The sequence below is a fragment of the Dryobates pubescens genome, chromosome 13 (assembly GCF_014839835.1).
Source record: "Dryobates pubescens isolate bDryPub1 chromosome 13, bDryPub1.pri, whole genome shotgun sequence".
Taxonomy (NCBI): Eukaryota; Metazoa; Chordata; class Aves; order Piciformes; family Picidae; genus Dryobates; species Dryobates pubescens.
In genome coordinates, this window is record NC_071624.1 from 28,682,770 (window position 1) to 28,710,005 (window position 27,236).

General features: G+C 47.0%; 2 protein-coding genes across 2 annotated transcripts; one reads left to right on the forward strand and one right to left on the reverse strand.

Annotated features, from left to right (window-relative positions):
* Window positions 1-5,972: 5,972 nt before the first annotated feature.
* On the reverse strand, window positions 5,973-20,395 carry VKORC1L1 (vitamin K epoxide reductase complex subunit 1 like 1). Its single transcript, XM_054166629.1, has 3 exons — window positions 20,180-20,395; window positions 6,936-7,045; window positions 5,973-6,294 (listed from the first exon to the last, which is right to left on the reverse strand). The coding sequence occupies exons 1-3, from the start codon at window positions 20,371-20,373 to the stop codon at window positions 6,068-6,070; spliced, it is 531 nt and encodes a 176-aa protein (XP_054022604.1). The 5' UTR covers window positions 20,374-20,395; the 3' UTR covers window positions 5,973-6,067.
* A 3,101-nt stretch (window positions 20,396-23,496) lies between these two features.
* Window positions 23,497-25,940, forward strand: CHCHD2 (coiled-coil-helix-coiled-coil-helix domain containing 2). Its single transcript, XM_054166472.1, has 4 exons — window positions 23,497-23,668; window positions 24,183-24,429; window positions 24,981-25,143; window positions 25,620-25,940. The coding sequence occupies exons 1-4, from the start codon at window positions 23,619-23,621 to the stop codon at window positions 25,628-25,630; spliced, it is 471 nt and encodes a 156-aa protein (XP_054022447.1). The 5' UTR covers window positions 23,497-23,618; the 3' UTR covers window positions 25,631-25,940.
* The last annotated feature ends 1,296 nt before the right edge of the window (window positions 25,941-27,236 follow it).

The window sequence follows — 27,236 nt, forward strand, 5'->3', positions numbered from 1 at the left end:
CCAACCCAAACCAACCAACTGAAAATACTACATGGTACAAAACCCAGCAGCTAAACACAAACTAAATCTAAGTTCCTCTACACGAACATCACATTCCACCAATCCAAATGAGGTTTTCCAGTTATACTTCCCTAACAGTGCCACTATACTCAGGTCACAGCAAGGTGCCTGCAGGGTTACTGAAGAGCACAGTCTATACAGCTTCTCTTGCTGGACAGAAGGTATGGGGCTGGCTGGGAGATTGAGGCTTCACAGCACCGAGGAAAGCTACGAACCACCACTGCTGTGAGGAGACCCAACACCCTCCAGTACAGTAGAGAATCCATACTACAGCAGCACATACATCTGCAGGTACTACATCACCTGAACTTTGAAACTATTTTGACTCACAGTACCAGAACTGCTGCAATTAGATGCAGTTTTAACTTCCAGCAGGGAAGAGCTTCCTTCATACTAAACTGTCACTATGCACTAGGTGACCCAGTGAGGTCCCTTCCAACCTGAATTACTCTATATAGTCAAGGTTAAATTAGTTCTAAACCTTTGAGATGCCTGGCCTGAAACATTCCAGGGTAGGGTGATGTTTCAACTGATGTGCACATGCTACTTCAGATGCTAATGTAGTGTAGTAAAGTCCCTTTCAGGCTGCACACCAGGCTTGGAGGACTCTAAAGCACAGGCTCTAGCCTGGGAGTGGTTATGCCAATACTCTCAGAACACTTCGGCTGCAAACTTGCTGCAACATCTCAGGGCTGTCCCAAGAGCAGCATCACCCCTAGCAGAATGACAAAACTGGAGGCTGCCCACGGAATGCTGGAAGATGCACAATGATGTGCTTCACAGATAACTGTGTCCAGCTGTTGCTGTGACTACTACTTCCTCAACCGGCTCTTCTGCCAGGTTTCCCAGTGACCAAAACATCTCCTCTTGTGTTGTGTGGTGACCAATCGTGGTACATTAAAAAGCAAACAGACCTTGCACGGCACCACACACAAAATAAGGACATACATGTTGACTGCAGACTTCCAAACAAGTTTTCTTGAGTGTTTAAGGGGGAAAGCAGCAGCATACTATCAACATTCCTTCTACTGTTAGGGCTACAGATTTCCTATGCCGTTAACCCCCCAGAAGATAAAAGTCTATCCACAGCAAAAAGACACTTACTCAAACATACCATGGTAGAAGAGTGAACACCGTATTTAAACCCACTACCAGTGTTTGAAACTCATTTCAGCTTCTCAGTCTCGAGACTTAATTATTTGTAAGTCATTTTCTTCCCCATTTCAAGAGCCATGGCACAGCAACATCAAAATACAGATGAAGATTTGACATTAACTCATGAGGGCTCAGAAAGCCACTATGATAACACACAGGGCTTGTGGTTGCAGAAGAACAAGTGATGACTTCCATTCATTCCCACAGGAGAGATGCCAGGTTTAATATCCCCATGCCTGGGAAGCACACACTTCAGGTGTGGCTCCTGCCTGTTCTGAAAGCTCAGTGCAGTCATAGCCCCACGCCACCTGTCCAACCCTTCCCCTAAGAGCTCTCTCCCGTGCCAACCCTTCAAATCCAGGGAAACATACAGCAGTTTCCAGGTACTTGGTGATCTTGTTGGAGTTGAAGCAGACCTACAGAACCAGGGAATGATAAGAGCAACACGGCGGGCAGGTTGGTTTGCACGCTGCCTGGGGAACTGAGCTGTTAAACCCCCCAGTCAGCGCTGCTCACCCTTTACACCCCCACGTGCACAGCGTTCAGCAAGGCAGGATGAAGCTGCAGAAAAGTCTGTACACTGGGATCTCTGGGGAGCCCAGTGCTTTATCCCTTCTACTGCTAGTAATGCCTGGGGGGGGGGGGGGGGGGGGATAAAATAAAGTCACAACTTAGTACACTTCTAGAGACAGAATTACAGTACTGACTTAAACAGTTTCTAAGGCTCAGACCGAGTCCAGAAAGGCCTCTGATTGGGTTCATTCAAGCTCCTGACGTTTGGACTGCATGAATGCAGCGTAAGAATGATTGCAGCAAGACATCCACAGGTAATTTCTACATTTATTTTTCTTTCTTTTCTTTTTCTTTTTTTTTTTTTCTTTTTTTATACCAAAAAAAGAGTTATGTGCAACAAATAGATTTCATACATATTTACACACTGGTTTTTACCTGTTAGCAAAATTGTCTCCTAAACCTCCAGCAGAGAATCTCCCAACCTATGTTGATCGAGGGAACGGCTGCCCAATGAATGGCTCCACTCAAATGGGTGTTTCAATTTGGAGTTTAAAGCACTGGGAATAAATAGTTGATGGAACATACTATACAGAACACACACCTAATATTTAGGCCATGCTTAATACAGTTTTATGGTAACAACACTTTCATCTTTTCAGGACCAGTTTTCTCTGGGTCATGTTTAAACAACACTGGCAGGACCAAAGCGATCAGATCTCTGTCGGCGACTTTAGCCCACAGCAATCAGGGGCATCAAGTGCTGCCTGAAGCACCTCACCAATCCTTCTGAACAAGTCAAGAGACTCTGTAGAGCAGAAGACAAACATGCTCCAGTCTGCAGAAATCTCCTGGTAAGAGATTTGTTGGCCGTGGCAGGGAATGTTTCGTGGCCTTCATGTTGCAAACACTTCACAGTAAGAAACTTCCAAGCACATTCGTTTCCTAAACGAGACTCGAATGCTTCGTTGGCCTTAAGAGTAGCAAGTACCTTACAGTAAGAGGATTCCAGGAATGTTTAATTCCTAAGCAGGTTTGGGGATGAGGTTCTTTTGCCTTTCCAATCCACCCCTCCCTGTAGAACTTCTGAGAGCCGAGGAGAAGGAAGAGCCCAAATTCAGAACCACTCTTCGTGCATTAGGAATTTTTCATTCTCCATTCTCATCAGTGTAAAAACACAACCAGAGCCAAGTGTGATGCCTCCCTGTCCCTCTGCCAGACCAGGTATTGTTTACTAGCTTTTGTCCTTCAAATTTACCTTTAGATTTGTAAGGGCTGAATTAACACCAACCACACATTTGTCTGGGCTGGGGGCGGGCAGGGGGGCAGCTGCACAAAGCACTCATTTGATTTCCACCACCGTCACGTTACTCATTGTAACCTCACTCATTTTACTGGAAGAAATAGGCTGCTTCTAGCATTGGGAGCAACAAGGAAAGAGTCAAAGAACTGGAAGCAAAAGAGCCCACATTTCTACTGCTATACTATTCTCTTGCCCTTTTCCAGGCCAACTGCATTTCTGACACATGAGAGAGAAAGTAGGAGTGTTAGGGCCGGTTCTAGCAAATCACTTCCAGTCAAAAGTAACTGCAAGGAAAGCACACAAGACAAGAGAGTTCACAATTAAGGGATCAGATCTTGCAAGGTTGTGCACAGAAGTGTAGCTGCAAATTCTCCCAGAGACCAAAGTCAATTCCCATTTGATCCCCACGTGCAGACAACCCAGGACTGCAGTCGCTGCTGCAAATCTGGCCCTAAGCAACTTGACTAAACGAACAGAATTGACAGACTATGCCCACACAGACAAGCACAAGACACAGTGAAGTCAGCCAACACCTAAACTTTCAGCTGATAGGGCTTCTTCCCTCCCCCCCCTCCTCTTTTTTGGATCTTTGCTGGTGGGCACTACACCCCAGGAACCGGACCAAGCGATCTTTGATTACACTTGTCTCCATTGCTGCTTGCTCCGAGGTCTGAGCGCGGCGACTAACCACGGCGGGCAGCACGCCTTCCCCTCTTCCTTGGATGAAGAAGATGCCTTTAGTGTAGATCACAGGAATGCATCCAGAGAAATCTATACAACACATTAAACAGTGACATTGCCTCGAGGCTCGCCAGAGAACACAGTAAAACCTGGAGGGACCAGCTTGACATCATTCACTCCCCTCATAGCAAAGTTCAAGGCATTTGAGAGACAGAACTAAACATCAAGACAAGCTTTAACTATACTCTGGTCAATACACAAATGCATTTAATGAACTGTTGTCTAAAACTCTTAGACAAAGAGGGACAAGAAATTTAGTGTTACATGCAACAGATGTTACTCATACCACAGAAGTCTATACATAAAAGCAGTTTCCACCTACATCCTTGATATAAGCCAGAAAACAATTACTTCAGTAGTAATTCAAATACTATTTGGTGAACTCAAGGACTCTATTTCCTCTAGGGAACACTGCATGTTTCACAGTCAAGTTTATCCTCAGCAACTTAGTGTTTATAATCCACTCTGCCATACAACACGTGTCTGACAGTCGTGTTTAGGAAGAAGGATCCTAAAATCAAACTAATTCTTTCCACAAATGGGTAAGCAGTTGGAATTCTTCACATTTAGAAGCTGACAAGGGCAAAAAGCAGCACAGCACCAGTTACAGAGTGGCTCAACCTACACATTTTGGTGTCACAGGGTCTGAAACGCAAGGATTTCTCCTTTTGGAATCACACCATCAACCCTCTAATTGCATTAAAGTTAACTGAAACAATATTGCTACCACTCCTCAGTCTAAAAACTAAACCAGATCTCGTAATACTCTTCCATCCTCAGCAAATTCGCTGGGAGTTTCGTTTGTTCAGCCATTTTTCAAGCAAGGACACTTCTGCCTGCCAAGTTCAACACAAAGTATTTGGTTTAAGATTTTAAGACAGAAGGCACTTTTAACATTCAGCCTTGAAATACTGAGTGCAGAAACCACATTGACAGTTTTGTTCCTCTCTTTAAATCTGCAGTTTAATACACTTTCTTTTCCCTCCCTCCCCAATTAGTTATTAGAAAGAGCAATGATAGCACTGTATCACATTTCATTTTCAGGAGCCCATTTCTTTACTTATCCTGCTAAACAGGTTGCCCTTCCAAAGGATCTTCTGTGGGTCAGGACTAAAGTTCATTTCCCAATATAGCACACACCAAAGATCCCGAGGAAGATCAATTAACTGCTTCTTCAGAACACTGCTTGGCTATCCTGCTCAGTCAGTGGTTTCCACTGCAAATTGCAACTCTATCCTGCAGCACTCATAGCACATCAAGCATTAGTAACACTGGCTGTCTGACCCCATTTTAAATAAGAAACAGCTCTGCATGGAAATTAAGTCCTTTCAAAGACCACACTTGGGATACACCAACCCCCAAATCTGCATATAATATCCTGATGGCAGCTTTCCATTGGCCACGTTAAGCTACGTTCACGCCGTACAGAAATTAACGAAGTGGCGGCTTTTGGACACGCTTCCAGGTTCCAGCTTTAATTCCCAGTTTTTGTTACTGGAGAGGGGGGAGACCAAAAAAAAAAAATCACAAAAAGAATAAAAAAAAATGGAACAACCCTCAGCCATCATCCTGCTGAAAGCACCAGCAGAGAGTGCAGCAACAAGTTCTCTACAGAGGTGGCTTCTTCCGTCGTGTCAGTCGACTATTAGCTGAGCACTGGCAGCTCCCAGGCTAGCAAAGCTGATGGTACAGCGAGTTCTCCAGGGATGAAACCAATTCTTTCTAAGTTTTATTTACAGGAGAAGTCCTAGTCAGATCTAAGTCCATCAGCTGAAAAACAAAACCAAACCAAAAAAAAAACAAACCCCAAACCAAACCCCCAACCCAGTAATACACATCCTGTAAACATGGCAACATTAAATAGGGTAATGCTAGCCTAGAATATTTAATGTCATGATCACATCTTGTTATACCTGAATTTATATACAGGATATTTCGTAGCAAGTGTTACCCACTTCACAAGTGGAGGGGGGAAGAGAGAGAGAGTCTAGGTTTTGCTGTGGCTAAAACTCCTTCAAAGTAAAGTTAAAGCTTGTCTTTGATTGTATTAGAGCTTTCTTTCCTCACCACATTTAAATTGAAGATTAGCACACACACACACACACCCCAAAGGGAAACAAAAATAATTAGCTAGGGCCCCTTCAACTTTATAGTTAAAAATTCAGTTATGATTCTTGGGGAGGGAGGGGAAGAGGGGGGGAAAAAAAGTGTCTGATATGGAGAATAAAAAAATTACTGCAAAATAAACTTAAATGGAAGTTGGTTCTTCAGACTGTCAGTCAAAAGTTCAAACAGGTGTCACTCCTGTTTGGGTTGGAGTTGCCGTTTCCAGGCCTCGTTCAAATAAACTAGTCGTTTGTAGTTGATGATAAAGAGAATGAAGTTCAGCAAGTATGTGAGGACGCAGACAATGCAAAACTCCTTCAGCACGAAGTACAGAATGTATGCCAAGTACAATGACCCTACTACAGACACTATGGAGGATGTCATGAGGATTAGAGCTGCTACTGCACTTGCTGTCATACCTGCAACAAGAGAGAGAGAGTTACTACGGCTGCTCGGTTCCCCCCTTCCACACACAGCAAATGGCCAAGGGCCAACTCCAGCTCAAGTCTGGAGCACAGTCTGTTTAAAACACCAAGAGGGGCTGACAAATCCCTATTGGGAAGGGAGCTTTCAGGTTCTGTACCAGTCCTTTGACAAGGAGTTTGTGCAGTGTCTACCATCTTCTGTACTCCTGAGGTTGCTGACGTAATGTCTGTCGATATTAACAGCTTTGGAGCAGGCCACACAGTTAAAGCTGTATGCACTCGCTACACTTCGTGCCCTTCTCTTTGGCTCCTACCTCTGCTACTCCTGCACAGCTTGCAAATTCCATTTTTATCCCCTCTTTTCTATTGTGCAAGCCAACACTAGATATATTTAAAGTCAACACACCGGTGCAGCAGGTGTCATGACACATTATTAACAGCAAGGCAGGAGGAAAACATCACTGCTTGTCATCAGCTGAGTTTTTAAGCCCTCTGGACAGATGTGCTATAAACAAACACATGAAATGCACAACCATTTATCTGGTTTCTTGCAGCCCCTGCAACGTGCAACACGCTCCTCTCATCACCACAGACCTGCTGGGTACTTTAGACTCTGAAGTGAGTTTGATACTTACCAAGCAGCATTTGTAGTATATAAAACACGAGTCCAAAAACACTGTTTGACTGATTTATTGCACTGTCCTTTCCAAAGATGGAACCCAACAGTCCGAATCCTCGACCCCATCTGCAAAACAATAAACCCAATTAACTTCTGCTTGGGTACCTACTGCTTTACACATCACTATTTGCAACTCATCACTGCTGGGAAGGGAAAAAAAACCAAGCCCAACCAACCACCAGACAGGATCTATTCTGATGTGACAGTTCTGCAGCTTGCACCAAGGAGTGCACTAGGTACAGCTTCACCCCACACATTGCTGGTATCAGTTATGGCATGTACCAGGAGCCACCAGGTGCACACAGTTGTAACTTCACCGAATACCATGTCTGCTTCCCAGGGTTGTAGTTTAAAGCTCTTTTATGAAGTGAACACTTCCTTCCTCCAACATCTTCAGCATTTCTCTCCAGCACCTTAAGTCCAACACATGCTCACCAGGCAGCTGAGGGAAAATGGTCCAGCTTGGTAACTGCTTGTTACCAGCTCTGCCAGCACTTACCTCGCTGGCATTATCAGAGCAAGCAAGTCTGAACATATGCTTGCACTTCAGCTGCTCCTGATCAGTCTAACACCTCAGGAGGAACCCAAATCTGTCAAGCAGGCGAGCTGGGGATGGCACCATAACAAGCAGCACAGACCTCCTTTGCTAGAGCACATGCACAGTGTGACATCTTGAACCAGCACCTGAACCACAACGTGACTTGCAGCACAAGCCCTACCAAACTGCTGCTGCACTATGAGGGGATAAAAGATTAAATTGGCAAATGTATTTGTGCTGGAAACCATTAATGTTATGCCCTAAGGCAAATCAGGCTGTTAGTTGTAAAAGCAAAGTGAGGACTCACTTTATTAGCATCACTTGAAAACATGAAGAGAAGAGAACACTGCTTTAACACAACTGAATCCACAGGAGAACATTAGGACACCTGCCAGCATGTCTTTGGGTCATCAGCCAAGCACTGTAAAAATTAAAGGCTAGGTTCAACGTTACCAGCTGGTCACACAACTATGTGAAAAAATAAACCCACAACTCCTCACCACTGCTGCCACAGCAAACACCACAGTGCTACATCCAGGCCAAGAGAAGTGAAGTCTCCAACCAGCCTGTTGTCTAAGAGGCCATGGTTCTGTTGAAGCAAGACACAGTACAGGCTTGCTCTGCACACACTGCAGGAAAGGTGCTGATAGACTTCACCAGATGTCTGAGACCAGGGAGAGGCTACCATCACATTGCAAACAATTTCCTCACACAAGAAAGGTACCACAGTCAGAACCATTTTACACCACCTCCAAAACCACCTATTTGTGCAACATTTGCATAGCAAACTCAAATTAGTAATTTTAGTTCACATTTCACGTTAACAATTAACATTATATCCAAGTCCTGTGCTCTGCCCCTCAAGAAATCAAGCAGAGAATAAGGTACCAATTCCCAAACCCCACAATTACTGCATAAACAGTAAAAAAGAAACCCAAAAAGGTACTTTCAACTATTTTGGTTCCAAATCTTCTCAATGACTGAAGTGCAAATACAAAGCTTCAAGCCAGCACAGCTGCTGTACCACAGGGATGATGCCACACATACCAGAGCTGCTGAAGGGTCAGGAAGACAACATTTAATTGCTGGGAGGAGCAGTGAATAATCCCAGTGTAAATTTGGGGCCATGAATCCATGGAGGACAAAGCTGGTGACAGATCCTCCCTCCAGCCTATGAAGATTTAGAGTCCCAGCTAATGTAGAGTAATGCCTGGGGACAAAGTGATTCTGCACTTAACTCTGCTCTGGTAAGAGCTCACCTGGAGTACTGTGTCCAGCTCTGGAGCCCTCAACACAGGAAGGACATGGACCTGATGAAGCAGGTACAGAGGAGGGCCATGAAAACAATCAGGGGGCTGCAATACCTCTCCTATGAGGACAGGCTGAAGGGACTGATGTTGTTCAGCCTGGAGAAGAGAAGACTCCAGGAAGACCTAATAGCAGCCTCCTAAACCTGAAGGGGGCTTCAAGAAGGCTGCAGAGGGAGTGTTTCCAAAGGCCTGCAGTGATAGGACCAGGGGCAATGGTTTGAAACTAGAGATTTAGATTGGATGTCAGGAACAAGTTCAGTTATCATGAGGGTAGTGGAACACTGCAACAGGTTGCACAGGGAGGTAGTTGAGGCCCCAGCCCTGGAGATGTTCAAGGTCAGGCTTGAGAAGGCTTTGAGCAACCTGCTCTAGATAGGGATGTCCCTGCACACTGCAGGAGGTTGAACTAGATGACCTTTGGACGTCCCTTCCAACCCAAACCATTCCATGATTCTATGAAAGCAGCATAGAGGATGGATGCCAAAGACCTGGAAAAAAGTGCAGCACTTCACAGCTAAGGGAGCCATTGAGGGCAAGATTTTGGAAGTCCAAACTCCAGGCACAAATAAGCAAACATTAAAGAAATACCCCAAGTTCCAAAGAATCTCAGCTATGGCAAGACTCTCCTGTCATGCACAGAATGTTATCTGAGTTTTAAGCAAGAGCTGTTTATTTTTTAGCCTCACTTTGATAAGATGGTCCCAGCACATGTAACAGCTGCCTTGTGTGGTCCAGCTACCAAATGCAGTATTAAAAGAGCCAGACAACAACAGTACAGGTGTCAGTTTTTTCACTTAAAGTCTCTTTTCCTGTAGCACCACATTTACAGATGCTCCAGATTACTACCTGCAGGAGCAAACTACTGTTCCAGATTGAGTGAGAAGTCTTTGTAGGGTGACTCTAAACTCCATTTGAACACTCAGCTCCTCTTTATCAAGAGCAGAACTCAGAGTGGTTCCACATTAGCTTAAAAGTAACTGCAGGATGCTGAATCCCTACCTTCTCTCTGCCCTAGCTGTAAGCTCTCATTTCTGATGCCTGTGAGATCCTGTGGTGTTTGAGAGCAAACTCAAGCTTTGAGCATGAATAACTTTAGACTCCACAATTTGCCTCTACAGTTATTCTGCAAGTGAATCATTGAATCATAGAATCAGCAAGGTTGGAAAAGACCTCAAAGATCATCAAGTCCAACCTGTCACCCAAGACCTCATGACTACTAAACCATGGCACCAAGTGCCACGTCCAGTCCCTTCTTGAACACCTCCAGGGACTGAATAAATGTTGCTACTGGAAAGATAACAAGTTCAAGCCCTTCCTGACAGTCAGTGGTCCCAAGTGATCACTTAGAAGCTGCAAGGTCAGAGCACGGTGAAAGCTTTCTCCTCGTGCAGTAGTTAATTAAGTATCTGGTTGGCCTTGTAGCAGCTTTAAGGACATCAAGCATTAAATTTCAGCCCATGGAGTCCAGCTCTAATCCTGCATCTTATTCCACACCCTTCAGGACAGCTGAAAAGCCTGTGGTTTAAAACAAAGCACTTTTCCCAACCTTAAAAAGCGTTGAAGTGTGAGGAAGTTTTCTGCAACAAACTGGAAAGCAAAAACATTCAGCCTGTGTATTTCTCTTTCCATCTCATTTCTCTACTGAGCAGGCTAAACCATCTCCTAATTCTACCAAGGGCATTCCAAATCCCACTAAAATACACAATGAACCAAGCACTTTTACCAGCAATTGGTAGAAGGGCAAAGACCAATTATGAAAATCACCTTTTTCACACCAAAACTCAAGCGAATCACACCTGAGCTATGGTAAATTCAGAAGTCTAAGAACACATGGCAAGCAAATAGCAAGAAGACAGACTGCAGGCCTAACAGAAAGAACTTCAGGTGAAACATCAGTGAAAAGGACTGAAGCCATGGTTTAGCAGTCATGAGGTCTTGGGTGACAGGTTGGACTTGATGGTCTTTGAGGTCTTTTCCAACCTTATTGATTCTATGCTTCTAAAGTGCTCTGAAGCTCTTCATGGGACTTGCCTTTCCCATAAAGAAAGGACTACTGTTAGCTTGCATTCAGGTTGTGGATACAGAATGCTAACTAAAACCAACTGCCCTAATTAAAAGAGCTGCTTGCACAGCCTGATAAAAGCTTAGTCCAACTTCAGCAGCTTCTGCGTGGTAATGATTTGTGGCTCCCTTCCCCGAAGCAGCCAAGTGTTGTGTTGTGAAAGCCAGGCTGAGGTCACCCTGAGTGACTCAGAGCACCATGACAAGCATCTGCCAAGCCTAACCTGTGCCACACCCCAGTTTCACTCCCATTTAAAAAGGGCAATCTGAGCTAACCTCCAGGAGGTTTTTAAATCAATGTTTAAGGTTTCTTCCTGCATGTTTCATGCAGCTCACATTCCCTCTCTGTTCAGGCTGACCACCAGCTTCACTGCCCATCTGCAGGGGCAGCTCAGTGTTCTTTAAAACAGCTTCCAGAAGTGGTTCAGGAAGTCCAAGGAAGTGTTTAGAACAGTTCAGGTAGCTCCCTAACAGCTACACTTGAACACCATGGGGACTGAGTGCAATGTGCATTTCCTTTCATCAGAGGAGGTCTCTGCAATTCTTATTCCCCCTCTGGGCAGTGTCCCTTTTCATCTGTGGCATCTAACACAGCTCAGAAGCGTTGCAGTTTTACAAGTTTAAAGTAGTACTGCCAGGCACTTAACACTTCCTAACAGGAAGACAAGAAATGAGGGAATGTTGATCCACAAGTGACATATCCCCTACAGAATCTCCAAGACCTCTTCTGCACAATTCTCTGTGCTGGAACATATTATGGGAGTACACTTCACCTCTAAACGTTTCACTGTAATTCAGCAGGGACAACACCACTGGCTGAAAGGCCTGAGAGAGCCTCATACAGGACACAAGTAACTCCATTATTTTAAAGGACAAGTAACAACCTCTACCTATAACAAGTTAAAAGCCGAGAGAGCTATCAGTATGAGCTCAAAAAGCAACAGAATTCCAAGCCTGACAAAGTCCAAACAACAAACAAGCTTAGCCAAGAGTCTGATGATTCATCTGCTCTGTAAGAAGTGCTATCTTGTTTGTTCCAGCCAAGCACCCCAACTCTGACAGTCACCTGCAGATGTTTTTAAGGGCTTTTACAAACAGATCCTTCACCAAGACATTCTCCCTGACCTCAGTTATCATTATGTTAAGAATCAGCTCAGGAAACTTCTGAGTTGGGGTTTCACCTGCATCACTCAGCTCAGCAGCCCACCTTGAAGCTTCCCAGACTGCAGCCAGATGCTTTCTGAACACATACTTTTGACTTCCACAACATCCTCTGGTGATGAATGCCAGAATCACCTCCATTTTACTTGGCAATCCTTAATCCTCATGTCAAGGAAAGAACTAACTACAGCATATTCATTTTAACATGAAAATAACCATGCCAGACCAGGTCAAGCCCAGCTAGCTTCAGCAAGCTGTGAGGAGCAGGTGCTCTGAACAGAGCACACATCATAGAATCAGTCAGGGTTGGAAGGGACCACAAGGATCATCTAGTTCCAACCCCCCTGCCATGGGCAGGGACACCTCACACTAGATCAGGCTGGCCAGAGCCTCATCCAGCCTGGTCTTAAACACCTCCAGGGATGGGGCCTCAAACACCTCCCTGGACAACCCATTCCAGGGCTTCACCACTCTCATGGGGAAGAACTTCCTCCCCACCTCCAGCTTCATTCCATTTCCCCTAGTCCTATCACTCCCTGAGATCCTGAGAAGTCCCTCCCCAGCCTTCTTGTAGGCCCCCTTCAGATACTGGAAGGCCACAATGAGGTCACCTCAGAGCCTTCTCTTCTCCAGACTCTCTTCCCAGCTCCCATTCTAGTCTCCTAAATATCTAGCTGAAAATGCTATCAAATCCCCAGGAGACCAGATAATTAAATGGCAGGTATGATTCAACAATCAGAAAACACTGTTTGTGCAGCAGCAGGTTTTCCAACACATCTCTCACTCCATTTTGAGGTTTGCTGCAATGGAAAGGGCAAAAAAGACTCATTAAAAAAAATAACTTAGGATACTTTCAGAGCTGCAAGTGAAGGCCTCAGGTTTTGTTTCCTGAGTAGCAGATTAAAGGCCCTCATTTCAGGACTATTTTTCATTCCATAAGCATGATTTTGTTATCATCAACAAGCATCACTGATCACTTTGTGACCCTGAAGGAATAAATACCATTTTCTAATGGAATCCAGCTGAGCCCTGAACAAGTGATGGGCACCTCTCCTCAAGTGTCACCTGCTTTCTGAGACAGTCAAGGCACAGAATGGAAGTTCTCAGGAGGGGAGCAGAGCTGGCCTATGCTCACACCACCTTCAGAGAAAAGTTCATGTAAAGGTCAAAGGATCTGCAGCATGTTACTGCTTTGCAATCTCAAGAAACTCCAGTTGCAGCTTCTTGGTGGCTTCCCTGGAGGATTTTGGATGCACCTCAGTTCATGGTTACAAGGTTGCTGAGGCCACTCTAACAGGTAGTGTTCAAAGATCAGGTAAAATCCTTCAATTAGAAGCCATGAGAAAGCAAGGAGATTAAAGAAAAAAATCCCTGTTTGGAAACTTGCCAAGAGTGCTCCAAAAAAAAAAACCCCACCCCTATTTACCATTATTTATCATAAACCAAAGGGATTTTGTTCTACATACCCTCCTGCCCTACCTCAGAAACAGCAGGGGAAACAAAATCTCAGTGTCTGTATCAGCAAACTGTCACCCAGACAGAGGTTAATTCTTTCAGAGCAGTCCCTGCAGCAGCTCTGGTTATTCAAGCTACAAGCCACCAGCATTGTATGCCTTCTCCATAATCCCTTTTATCAAGCTACCAGAAGTGAAGGCTGGATTTGAACTTTGTAAAATTCATTTTGCACAAAATAATTCTCAGCCCTCTTGCACACTGCAGTCAAGCTGAAAATGAGACGGGAACGAAACGGATCGTACCAGCCTCAGGCATTAAGGCATCAGTTCTGCTACATAGATGGGACAAAACAATCACTTGAAGCGTCAGCTTCTGCTGCTTTGGGAACCAGATTTGGAACTAATGAAGCTGACTTTCTACAAACATTGTTGAAGACCTTCCTTCCTCCTCCAGCACATGGAACAGCTTTGGGATCCCTCCCAGCTCACACCCTGCACCTGCACCCTGCCTCCCCAGACCATTCCATTCTGTCAGATCTGAGTCTTTGCTGTCTGGCTGGCAGAGCAAATGGGACAGACAACCTTAGCTCATACAGCAAGTTAGTTTATTTCCCCCCTTCAACAGAAGTCTTAGAGTCTCTCTCTTTCCTCCCTGTTGGCACTGGATCTGCTTCTACAAAACTTTGACAACTTGAATCCTTTTAGACTTCTCCATGAAAGATGGGGGGGAAGTAAAATTAATGCACACAAACCCAAAACCTTCTCTACAAGTCAGACTTTAAAAGGCAGAGTGCAACAACTTTTCTTGGCCTTAAGTTGTCTGCATTTCTTTTTTGGCTCAGCATCCTTAGCTGTAAAACTTTTATTACACTCATCTAGCTACAGCTGTGAAACTCACCATCCTCTTGAACCTGCTGGAGCAAAGTGGAAGGAACTAGACAGATTCTGTCTGATTTCCCCTGCCTAATCAACAAGCTAGACATCTTCAAACCTTCCCTCAGACAGCAAAAAACGACCCAAATGCTTGCTACCAATGACAGAAGCAGCACAATTACACCTGCTATCTACCCATTTGCAGGCCTCAGAAATAAACAACTGACTTTAAATCACAGCTGAGGCTCAGGAGGTGTTTACACTTCCCTGTAAACTACTTTGGTAGCAGCTGCTCCATGTCCTGCCCTTCAGCAGCCCAATCAAGCTTTTTTTTTCCCCTCCTCTATACAGATTCAAAGATGCTCAACAAAAACAATAGCTTGGCTCTGGTTAAGGAAACTACTGATAAGCAAAGAGTGAAGACTTGCCAAGAAGGTGACATTTTAACAAAGCACACAGGCCTGGTTTGCCTGCACTGGTTCACAAGGGACCTGAGCTTCCCCTTTTACACGACCTGCCTAAAGCCATCTTTGCCATTTCTCACCTTACACTGGCCACTAACGACTGCAGTTGTCAACCTCAGGCATCTGAATGCCTGCCCAGGAGAAGAAAGAAATGCTGGGACATGAGGACCTTGCCATCTATATGGAAGATAACTGCTATAACCTGGAATCAAGCAAATTGACAGACATCAACTTCACAGGAACTGCCCCACAGCAGAGCTGAATGGGAACCTGCAGTATAAAGATCAGGCTGGGGAAGAGGCCAGAGAATGAAGCTGGAGGTGGGGAGATTCAGGCTGGATGTGAGGAGGAAGTTCTTCCCCATGAGAGTGGTGAAGCCCTGGAATGGGTTGTCCAGGGAGGTGGTTGGGGACCTGTCCCCAGAGGTGTTTAAGCCCAGGCTGGATGAGGCTCTGGCCAGCCTGATCTAGTGTGGGGTGTCCCTACCCATGGCAGGGGGTTGGAACTAGATGATCCTTGTGGTCCCTTCCAACCCCAACTGATACTATGATACTAGAAGTTGTTTTCCCCATGTCCAGTTTCCTTAGACAATGTGGTGGTGGTTGTCAGCTTGCTCTCTGTCAGAGTCTGCAGTCTTTAAAGATGCACCAAAACAACAGCTCAGGCAAGGTGTGCTTCACTGGAGAACCAGCACTGGTCAAGGTTTTAACTGCAACATCTCACAGCATAATGAGTAAGCTCTACAGCAGCATAATTACATTCTCACAGCACAGAGCTGGAGACTGAGAAAATGTCACAAGAGTGAGAAAATCAAATGTAGCATTTACATGGGTCTAAATTCCCTGCTTGAAACGATCTATGAAGGTGAGCAGAACAGCACAATGACACTGCAGTTGTCACAGGCCAGGCTTGGCAAGTCCAGTGAAACAACTGCCTGTCTGCACAGGTCTGTCCACACAGGCAGAATGTTACAAAAGTACATTTTTGAGAACTACCAGAAGATAACTTTGATGCCTGACCTAGAAGACCTAAGGCAGGCATTCATTTTTCAGAACAGGCAGAGTAACTCCAATACAAGATGACAATTCTTCTGCACACTGACAAAGTTCAGCACAGGGAATCCCTGAAGCAGATTATATCCAGAGCACAGATTCTTAAAATCCTGTTTTGTCTGTAGAGCTTCTTCAGTAGTGGAGCACTGCATCCAGTTCTGGGCTCCCCAGTTCAAGAAGGGCAGGGAACTGCCTGGAAGGGTACAGCAAAGGACTACAATGATAAGAGGACTGAAACAGCTGTCTTAGGAAGAAAGGTCAGAGGACTTGGGACTTTTTAGCCTGGAGAAGAAAAGACTGAGAGGAGACCTCCTCAATGCTTATAAATACTTAGAAGGATGGGTGTCAGGAGGATGGTACCAGTCTTTCTTCAGTGGTGCCCAGCAACTGGACAAGAGGTAATGGGCACAAACTTGAACATACAAAATTCCACCTAAACACAAGGAGCAACTTCCTCACATTGAGGGTGGTGGAGCACTGGAAGAGGCTGCCCAGAGAAGTGGAAGAGTCTCCTTCCCTGGAGTCATTCAAAGCCCACCTAGATGCCGTCCTTTGCAAGCTGCTCTGGCAGAGGGGTTGGCCTAGACGATCTCCAGAAGTCTCTCCCAACCTCTGTTATTCTGTGATCCAGTAAGTCAGCCAAAGGTGTTAACCTAGGTCAATATTGACTATTTCCAAAGCTCTTCACTTACACAGCTAGCCAAAAGCCACAAATATTGCTAAAGATATACAGCAACATGTGCCCTTTGGTCCTTCATGCCAGCTGTCTTAAGTCTGTATTGAAGCTGTCACAGCATTAACACATACCAGGCTACAAAACAGCCTTCAAAATGAAGCATCCACTAACATCCCCTGCAGGAATCTTAAATCAAGACAGAAAGTAGAAGCACATCAGAAGACCCAGAAGTCTCCTAGAGCATGCAACAGCTTAACAAAGCACAGTGCTCACTGCTCAAATACCACATTTATCTTTCAAGCCATTCTGCTATCCCTAGAATAGAGATTCAAACTTGCCTATTAGTTTAATTCTCTCAGTGAAACTGTAACAGTAAAACCAAAAAGCTTTTTCAGGAGCTGCTAGTAGCCAGTTCCATTATAAATGAAGCCATTCTTGCCACTTCATTATTCTCAAATATAAGAAAGCAATTCACTTAAAACACCTACAGCAATTGCCAGATGAAAACACTAGGCAGTTCCCTAATACCTTCCCTTATTCCTGCTTGGAAAACAACAGTGGTCATTACACAGCCCCTGAGCTGTTTTCTTCTCAGAGCTATTTAGTGAACTTTCCCCATGATAAATGCTTGAAATATGCTGCCCATTAACATCTTGAATAAGGGATACCAGGAAGACATATCTTCCAACAATCTTCTTGATGAGTCAGCCTCTGATATGACTTTTCCATGCTCCTCCCTCTGCATGCTGCTAATCTTTACAGTTCTGTTCTCATTGTTGTGCCAATACCACATTTGGCTCCAAAGCAAGCCCTGAAACACAAACAAGCTTATTGGTGGGGGAAAAGAATAATATCCTCCCTGAAGACCAGAACTAAGTTCTGAAGTAATTCAGCTCAAGGAATTATACACTCATTTGTTCTAATTGTTCCATGCAGTCAAAATGAATCCCAACACCATGCTGTACCCTTCAAAGTTCATTCCACTGCCAGAGTCAACATCAGAAATGTTAAAACCATTAGTCAGGTTAAGTTCCATTAGCAAATCTAGTTTAAACAGCCATACAACCAAGTGAACACTCTGGAAGACAATAAAAGCCACAAAGTGCAGCTCTGTCACGCATTTAACTCAGCTCATCAAATAATTTGGGATGAATGAGAAAAGAAAAGGTTGACAAATGCATCTACATCATGCATGAAAACTCTGGAACACCAGATTTGAAGTGCTGCTGTTGGGGTGGAATCTAAACAGAACTTAAAAGCTCCTTGTAGAAATCAAGCTTCAGAGAAACTTTGGCCACAGGTGGTGGTGACAAGGAATGCGGCACTGGACAGAGGGAGAGCGACGGAGGGACAGGGAACTGAGGCAACATGGATAAGAAGATTAATTTCTTTCAATGTTATTCTCCCTTCCAAGTGTAATAGCTTGCCCTCTTGTCTTGGTTTTAAAGCAATACTCCTTTTTTGTCTGTGTCCTGCACGGCACTGCAAGCACATTCTTCTCCAAATATGGTTTGACTGAACAGAACTTGCACACTCCTTTGCCACAGCTCCTTTTACCACCTGCTCTAATTACCACGAGCTACCCTGGCATTTGCAATTCCTCAGTCTTTAAGCATGATTCCCCTAGCAACTGCTCACGAAATTTTACTTGGTTTTAGCCCTGACTGTTCATATCATTGCACAGAATTCCTGCAGTAAAGGATCTACAGATCTTACCACGGCGTAGCCAACGTTTCAGCTGCAGCATTGCTAATGAGCACTGTAATTAACAAGCATTATTCCACGATTAGAAATACCTGAGGATATAATTGGAATGATTGTCCTTCTTCCAAGTGTTCAGTAAACAGGCACTGAAACTTCAAACTCCCTGTCTCAACAGCAGCAGTTGCACTAATAAAAAGCTAACAGAGGACCAATTCTGTACAACAGCCTACTTAGGTACTTAAATCCCTGCTGTTCTCTTTATACCTCTGTAGCTGTGGTAAGCTTTAGATTACTGACAGTAATTTTGTGGTTTAACCACAGCAGCCTATGTATGATTTTAATTTAAAAGTCCAAGTTATCTGGCACACCTATGGAAGTCTTCTTCCTGTTTAAATCTAAACTTCTCACCTCAGGACACTACTCAATTACAGACACAAGCTACCTTCACAAACTAAAGGTCACCTGCTGAGAGGCAGAAAAGTAGAGTTAAAGCCCTCACTCAATCACAAGAGCCTCCTTTCAGGCATTCATAAATACACATCTCTCTGTAACATAACACAATCCCACTTCTGTCACCCCACAAGTGTTCTTAAGAGTTCCCTGCATGTTTTGCTTCAACAATTTAACCTGTTCCCACCTGGACAGAACATGTACACCTCCTCCCTCACTGGTAATATATCAAATGTCTTCACAAAAAATGTGGCAGCTTTTATACAGGTTACACTGAGAGGAAAAAGCAAAAGCTTGAGTACTCAGGAGTGAGTACTTGACAACAGCATCCTTCTCATTAGAAAAAATAAAGGCAGCATTTAATACATACAGTTGCTGATGAACTAAAACCCTCCCCCCCTTCCCAGCTCCTTGCCTAAGGATACCACTGGCAAATGTCTTTACATATATATATATACACACACAGAGAACAGCTCTGAGATTGCTGAACAAACCATTTTATTTCTTTGGTTGAACCACTTGAATTTCTTGAGTTTCTTAGCCAAATTACACCCTAGACTACTTCCCATAGCATATTTATATTAGTAGCTCTTGTAAATGTATAGCAATAAAGAGACTTAATCTGCTGTAATTCAATCAATTAGTTACTTGACAACAAGCCAAGCCAGTAGCTTATTAAAATTTATACACTGACTCTCTGAACAGAAAGAAAAAAACCCACTGGCCTTTGGAAAACAACTGCTAAATTGATTACTGACAGGAAACCTGTAAAATAAAGCAGGACTTGGACTGTGCTTTTGCTGCTGAGGCACGCATCTCTTGAATTAAACACTTCCTCTGTATCATGAAGGCATCTTCTGTGCTGCCAGGTCGCATTACAATGAAAAAGCAATCCAGATCCTCCAGTTAAAACAACCCAATGCCATCCATCCGCAATTGTACATGTTTACATTGGCCTCAATCACTAGTCACACCTACAGCATTTCACTCACACACATTTACCAGTAAAATGCCTGCCATTCCAGCTAATTGCCATTGATTACAACACAGAAATTGCGGGTGCCTCACCCTACAGCCCCAAACCCCATTCCCACATCAGCTCTCCAGAGAAAAGGCTGCCTGAACTCGGAGCCCTGACGACCCCCTGCTCGGCCTGCCCAGCCTGTGGCCCCCAGCAGGGTCCCAGCTGCCCAGCCTCCCCCATGCCCCAGACAAGCCCTCCCCAGGACGTGCCCGGCACGCAGCCGCAGGCTCTGGCTGCCCGCACGCTCGACCAAGCCCTCCCATCGCCGCCCCCCTCCGGGAACCGGCCCAGACCCCCAACACCCAGCGCCTTCGCCCCCAAGGCTACGGAGGCAGTACTCCTCGGCCAGGCCTCACCGTTCCCCGTGTACCTTGCCCCTTCTCCCCGCGGCGGCCTGAGGCGGCGGCGGCGGCGGGTCCCATCCCCGTCTCACCTGGAGGTGATGGCGGCGGAGCAGCGGACCCGCTCACTGAGGTCGCACAGAGCCTGGTAGTGGAGATCGCGGCCCTTCTCCCGCTCCAGGTGGCAAGCGTAGAGGGAAAGCAGGATGCCGGCCGCGCAGACGGCGGAGCGGGCCACCCGCTCCCAGCGCGGCACCGAGACTCGCAGCAGGACGGGCGCCGCCATCTTACCCCCTCCCTCCGCCTCAGCCCGCTACGCGCGCCCGGCGCAGTCGAGCGGCGCACGCGCGCCCACACCTTATTGGCTCGCTGGGCGGGCGTGGTCCTCGCTCCCCGCCCACGCCGACCGCGCCGGACGTGGCGCTCCGCGACGACGTCACGTCAGGCCAGGGCGGGGGAGGAGGAGGCGTGGCGCGGTCTCCTGGTGTGGCGCCGTCTGGCGGGTGACAAGCGGCACAGCAGAGCGCTCCGCCTCCGGACCGGGCTGTGTTCCCCGTTCCTGCTATCGGCAGGGTGATGAGGTTCTTTTTTCACCCGCTTTTCGCCTCAGATCTGGCTGTTTCAGAGTGCTGCAGTACCAGGCGCGGCTGACGGAACCCTCAGGGCTGAGGTGACGTTTCACTACGTCTAAGGCAGCGTTGGCCTCTTAGGTACTCCAGTAAGCACTCCAGGTTTTTACCAGGATTTTGGACAGAATGCACCAAACTGCTGCCTGCTGTGCCAAGGGCTCTTGCTGACGGTTTGTTTCGTTACCAGAGTTTGCCCTGAGGCTTTCTGGGATGCATGACTTGGACAGGCGATATAAAAAGTGCATTAGAAGTTTGTTTTTCCTAGCACACTCCAGAGCTTGGTGCTCTGCCTGGCTCTGGAGCAGGCGCTGGTAGATTCCCCTGAGTCCCTCTCAGCCTAGTCTTTGGAGGGATACACTTGAGCAATGGGATGTCATCATCTGTTTCCCAGATCTAAGATACCATTCCTGTCATACCCCTAAACATAGGCAACAGACCTGTGAGCTGATAACACTAGTCAGAATTGGGTGGCTACAACCAAAGACAACCAGGGCTGGATCCTTTTTCTTTTGCATCTCTGGTTTCTATCAAGAGTGCCATCAGTATCTGGCTGTAGATTAAGGATGAGCTGATATCTCTGTCTACCAGCATAAGTCTAGTAGCTGAAGACACAATAATCTTTGCTCCCTGTAAACACCCATCATACCCACCATCATTGCTTTAGTTTAAGGATGGCCAGCAGCTACTCGTTCTTCTTCCCCTCCCCATCTCCTTGCACACTCATTGTTGCTGGGCACTAGCAGATGGAAGAGGCAGTCGGCACACAATGAAGCTCTGCAAGCTTTCCCAAGGAAAGCAGGAGGACAAAACACAATGGCAGCATTCATGCTGTCAGTTATGCCATCCATGCCCTCATTGTTCTGCAAAACAAAAGAGATTCAAAGAGAGACATGTAGCAAAATGACTTCAAGGACAAAAAAGGAATCCCTCTGCCAGCAAAGAAAAAAAAAAAAAAGAGAGGGAAACTGAAAACAATTTAAAGGAGTTAAGAAAAATATTATTTATTTGAACTCTAGTTAGTGTATAAAGTAAATGAAAAATATTCTGCTCTCGATGCTGGGCCTTCTGCTTAGTGGGGATAAGGGGAGAGGGACAATGAGAAAGGGGTGGAGATGACCAAGACACAAGAGGCAACTGGTAAGAGGACAGATGTACTAAAGCTGCAGGAAAAGAAACCACCCTCATGTTTGGCCCTTAAATAAGATGAGGTTTAGTTGAAGACTTTCCTTTTTGTGCACCAAACGGGCACCATGGAAGCAGAGGAATGAGGAGCAGGGCTGAGCTTTGCCCTGAAAGCTCTGAGTGGTCCTGCCTTGCTTGGAGCGATCCACAAGGAGAGAAAGTGCCAAAAATGAAGTCAATTACTTACTGTCTGCCTGGAGTGCAAAACTCATCATGCTTCAGAGGCATTTGACAAAACCCCAAACCCAGAGCTGCTGAGGAAGCAGCCAAAATGGAGAGAGGCCAAGAACCAGAGAGATGCATGCAGCGATGCGCTCCTGTAGCAATGCCAGCAGCCTGGACTGACACAGATGCTGCTGTTCTGAACAGGATATATTGTTTTTATTTACTTTATAATGACTTTTGACATGAAAAGCAGCTGCTTTTCTGACTGAAGCTTTGCTTTTGGATTACGTTTGCTACATAAACTCACAACACTCACACTTCTTTCACCAGGTAACAGTTACCTCCCTGCATGCATCATTAATTAATAATCCAGCAAATACACTCTTGTTTCAAAACACAGTCCTCAATGAGCACCTGCCAGCCTATGAAGAAGGCTTGGTGCATAGGGCTGAGCAGGGCAGGAGGTGTCCTCACTCCTTGCTGGGGTGGGTGGTGGTGACCCTCACCCAGCCTTTTGGGTGAAAGCAATTCGGGGAGTGCTGAAGGACTTTTAGAGGCTCCTTCATGGTGCCTCACACACTGCCTCTTGGGCTTCTCCAGAGGGCGTGACTCTCACAGGGAAAGCCACACGTTTAAACGCGGTTTAACTGACTTATTTCAGAGAGGAACCAGCTGCCATAGCTCCCTCAAACCACTGTAGCTTGAGAGCAGAGAGGGATCTGCTACCATAGCTCCTTCAGAGCATTGTGGCATGGCACAGAGGAACCTGCAACCATAGCTCCCTCAAAGCAGTGTGGCACGGAGGCACCCGCAACCACCAGTCCCTCAGAGCTCCATGGCACAGTAGGACCCGCAGCCACCAGTCCCTCAGAGCCCCGTGGCACAGAGACACCCGCAACCACCAGTCCCTCAGAGCCCCGTGGCACAGAGACACCCGCAACCACCAGTCCCTCAGAGCCCCGTGGCACAGAGACACCCGCAACCACCAGTCCCTCAGAGCCCCGTGGCACAGAGACACCCGCAACCACCAGTCCCTCAGAGCCCCATGGCACAGTAGGACCCGCAGCCACCAGTCCCTCAGAGCCCCGTGGCACAGAGACACCCGCAGCCACCAGTCCCTCAGAGCCCCATGGCACAGTAGGACCCGCAGCCACCAGTCCCTCAGAGCCCCGTGGCACAGAGACACCCGCAGCCATGAGTCCCTCAGAGCCCCGTGGCACAGAGACACCCACAGCCACCAGTCCCTCAGAGCCCCGTGGCACAGAGACACCCGCAGCCACCAGTCCCTCAGAGCCCCGTGGCACTGAGCTACATGCAGCCACAGGTCCCTCCCACAGCCCTTTCCCGCCTCACGGCAGCGCCTCAGGCGCACGGCGGAAGGGGCGGGACCCGCGCGAGCTCCGCCCCGCCTCGCCTCGTGACGCAGTGACGCCACCGCGCGCGGCGAGTGTCGGGTGACCTTCAGCGGCGGCGGCTGGCTCCGGGCTCTCTGTCCGTCCGAGGTCGTTTTCGCTTTCTCCTCTTCCTTTCTTCTCAGCAAATCTTTCCCGCCGCGATGCCAAGGGGCGGCCGGAGCCGCACGTCCCGCGTGGCGCCTCCCGCCAGGTGAGGGTCCCGCTGCTCCTTTCCTTCTTCTCCGCCCTCGTGTAGGCCGCAGGCGGCAGAGGCTCTGCCGCCATTCCGAGGGTGGGTGACGCACCGGGGTGGGAGGTAACAGGCTTGGGCGAGGGCTGAGAGGGTGGCCGGCTGCTTTGAGTATGGGTGTAGCGGGGTTAAGTGTTTAGCGGGGATGGAATTGAATTTCGGCGCTGGCTTGGCGGCAGGGCCCCGGCAGCTGGGGCCTGATCATTAAATCCCCATTTGATCAGCCACTTTCGGGTTGTAATTTCCTTTAAAATCGTACAGCCCTCTGGTGGGTGTGGGTGGTCTTTAAAAGCCAAGAAGGAGCTGATAAACTTGATCCAGTTTTGCATAAGCCACTTGCCAGAATATTGGGCTTTTAATTATCAGCATGCAGGACATAACAAGGAGGAACTGGACGTGGTCGCTGCAGCCAAGCAGCCTCTGCTTGCTGTGAGTTCAGAGTGGTGATAGGAGGCTTCTCTTCTTGTCCTTGCAGTCGGGCACCAGCAATGAGAGCTGCGTCACCAGCACCTGCTGCTCGGGCACCTGTCCCAGCAGCAGCACCGGCTTCTGCTGTGGCTGCTCCTGCACCACAGCAGCCTGGTCTGATGGCACAGATGGCTACAACTGCTGCTGGAGTTGCTGTAGGCTCTGCTGTGGGCCATACTATAGGTCATGCTCTTACAGGAGCATTTAGTGGAGGAAGCAGCTCTGAAGCTGCAAGGCCTGATATTACTTACCAGGTAAGAGAAGGCACAATTAAATACCAGCTGCTGAAGTGCAGTTAACTTGACAGATCAGTTTTGTATAGGCTGCAGTAAATGCTATAGGCATAAAGACCACACAAATTGCAACTGGGATAACAATAGAGGCTCAATCTCTGAGGTAATTGTCACAGTGACCATGAAGCATCTTAAAAGTACCTCAAAGGGATGAGTGCTTGTGGTCGAGTATTAGTGTTGTGTTCCCCTGATTGAGACAGGACTTCCCTGTGCCAGGTCTGATGGCAGCAAGATCTATTGCAAGGCATTTTGGTGCTGCTGAAACATTAAGGTAATGCTGTTATCTTGCTCACATGCTGTCCAGAGTGACCCAAGTGTAACTTAGAAGTCTCTTCAGAATGCCACTGCTGGAAACTGTTTTGTATATCAGCCCCTTAAGTGGTTTCTGTTTAAAAAGTAGCAGCATTATGACTAAAACAGTGGGAAGAAATACACAGTGAGTAGCACTGGGGTGGTTTGGCTTCCTAGGCTGAGGCTGTTGAAAGGTCTCTTATAAGGTACTTCCATTTCAGGAGCCCCAGGCTGCTCAGCCTGCCTACCAGCAGCAGCAGCAATCGCAGTTTGCTCCTTGCCAGTATGAAATGAAGCAATTCCTGGAGTGTGCACAGAACCAGACTGACCTCAAGCTGTGTGAGGGCTTCAGTGAAGTTCTGAAGCAGTGCAGGTTTGCTAATGGTAAGTAGAGCACTCACTTGGCTGCCAGACCACTACTAAATGAGCTAATCAGAAAAATCGTCGTGGGGATGTTGTGGGTTGTGGGATGTTGTGTGGTAAAGAATGGGGATTGATAGAGCACACACATTGCAGTTAGAGCAGGATGTTCTGGCTGGCTTCCTCTCTTGGTCCTGTACATGTAGCTGGAGGTGATGGGGTGGAGAGGATGAGTTCCTGATGGTGAGGGTAGCAGTGGCAGCAGGCTTGGAGAACCAGCACAGCACTGCTGGCCTGCAGCAAGTTCCTGTTCAGCTCAGCTGAGACACCACCCTGACCTGGCAGAGAGGCCACTGCCTAGGACCAGTGTTGGGGTGGACTGCTGAAGCCTGTAGTTAAACACCTCCCAGCAGATGGATGAGAGGAACACCCTACAACTCCTCTGCCCTTAGGGATTCAAAACTTGGTGTGATTAACCGCGGTAACTTCTTACCTTTCAGGTTTAGCCTAAGCCTTCAGAACGAGGCTGGTGAAGACCATCGTACAAGAACTGACCTGTGAATGACAAAAAAGCTTCAGTTAATAAAGTCTAAAGCTGTCTGGTATCTTGTTAGTTCATACATTCACACTGTCATGCTCGTGGCTTGCTTCTTGCCCTAGCAGCTACACACACGATACGACTTACAGCCGCAAATTACTTAGCACAAAATGGAAGAATGAGTAATAAAGCAGAATGAGCTCATCCTTGGATTAACTGGTTTGCTGATTGTTGTGTTGAATGTAAGTGATACAGTGGTGAAATAAACTTCTCTCTCTAGAAATACCTTGCTTGAAGTGAAATTTGGAGTTGAATCTGAACGGTGGGCAGGTGGGAACTGATTCTTGGCAGGCTGCTGTCTGTTTGACTGCAGTGGTGCCTAAAGAGCTGGAGCTGCGGGGGTTCAGGAACACTTGGAGCTCAGTGGTGGCTGTGCTTACCAGACAGCTTCACTGTGAGCATCTGAACTCTACAGGCAGCCTCTGACTGAAAAAGGGGGTGAGGAGCTAGCATCTTGACTCCACGCTGTTCTGCATGCAGCAAAGTTTCTACCCTATAGGTGTTCTGCTGTACTTTTAAAACGAGCTCAGGATGTAGATCAAACATACTCCAAGAAATACCTTCCCTCTGCTCAGAGGAGATACCAGTGGTAGGCCATTACCCAAGTGAGCCTGTGCACTCAGGAAGCTGTAGACATCTAACCACAGTCTTGCATCAGACAGTTCCCAGTAAGACGCTCAGGCTGTAGGTTTCTTCTTTCTCCATCTTGTGGACTGAAACGAGAGAGGGTGGTTCAGCTGACTGGGGAGGCTGTGGCCTTTTTTCCCTCATTCCTAGGCCGGTGACAAAGCAACTGCTGGCACATGAATTAAATATAAATGGCAGTTTAAAAGATACTGATGCAGAGTGCAAAGCCTCCTTTTTCCATCAGAGGGAGCAGATCAGCTTATGCCCTGCGGAAATCCCTGGAGCTTGCAGAGTAAACCCACCTGTGGGGGTGGTGTAAAACCCTGCACCGAGCAGGGAGGGTTTGAGCACCAGGAAGGGGAGGGGGAAGAATCCTGCACAGAAGAGTGCGGTTCCTGCTAAAAATACTTTAATGCAGCATGACCTGGTTTTGCTGAAGTGCTTTTAAGCTGTTGGGTATTCTGCCTGCTCCCAAGAGTTCCTGTCTCATCTGTAGTCCTGGGAAGCTGAAAAGAGAAAATTAGTATTCGAGGTGTGGAAAGGTTACCTCAAACAGGGGGGATGAGGACACAACTGCCTTTCCTGGTGACACGAGCAGCTTTGCTTCTGCTGCTTAAGCTTGCGTCTCAGCTGCCAGCTGATTGACTGAAAAGAAATACCAACTATTTGGGCCAGAACTGACGCACCGGGCTGCTGCTGAGTTTGCAGTAGGCATCCCTAAAGTTCTCTTTACAAGCAGCCGGTATCTGCGTTTAGCCTGGAGAAAGTACAAAGTAAACCACTTTGCAGCTCGGAGGGGCTGGGAAGCGGCAGCCACGCAGGAGCCCCCGGCGGGGGGAACCGGCAGAGCCATTTAGGAGCAGCTCGGCCCCGACCCAAACCGGCCATAGAA

Excerpts from the sequence above, each read along its gene's own strand:
- VKORC1L1 (XM_054166629.1), bottom strand. The coding sequence starts at position 20,373 with ATGGCGGCGCCCGTCCTGCTGCGAGTCTCGGTGCCGCGCTGGGAGCGG. Across the intron at positions 7,046-20,179 it reads TCCGCCGCCATCACCTCCAG|ATGGGGTCGAGGATTCGGAC; the intron begins GTGAGACGGGGA and ends ATTGTTTTGCAG. Across the intron at positions 6,295-6,935 it reads TATACTACAAATGCTGCTTG|GTATGACAGCAAGTGCAGTA; the intron begins GTAAGTATCAAA and ends CTCTTGTTGCAG.
- CHCHD2 (XM_054166472.1), top strand. The coding sequence starts at position 23,619 with ATGCCAAGGGGCGGCCGGAGCCGCACGTCCCGCGTGGCGCCTCCCGCC. Across the intron at positions 23,669-24,182 it reads CGCGTGGCGCCTCCCGCCAG|TCGGGCACCAGCAATGAGAG; the intron begins GTGAGGGTCCCG and ends TTGTCCTTGCAG. Across the intron at positions 24,430-24,980 it reads GGCCTGATATTACTTACCAG|GAGCCCCAGGCTGCTCAGCC; the intron begins GTAAGAGAAGGC and ends CTTCCATTTCAG.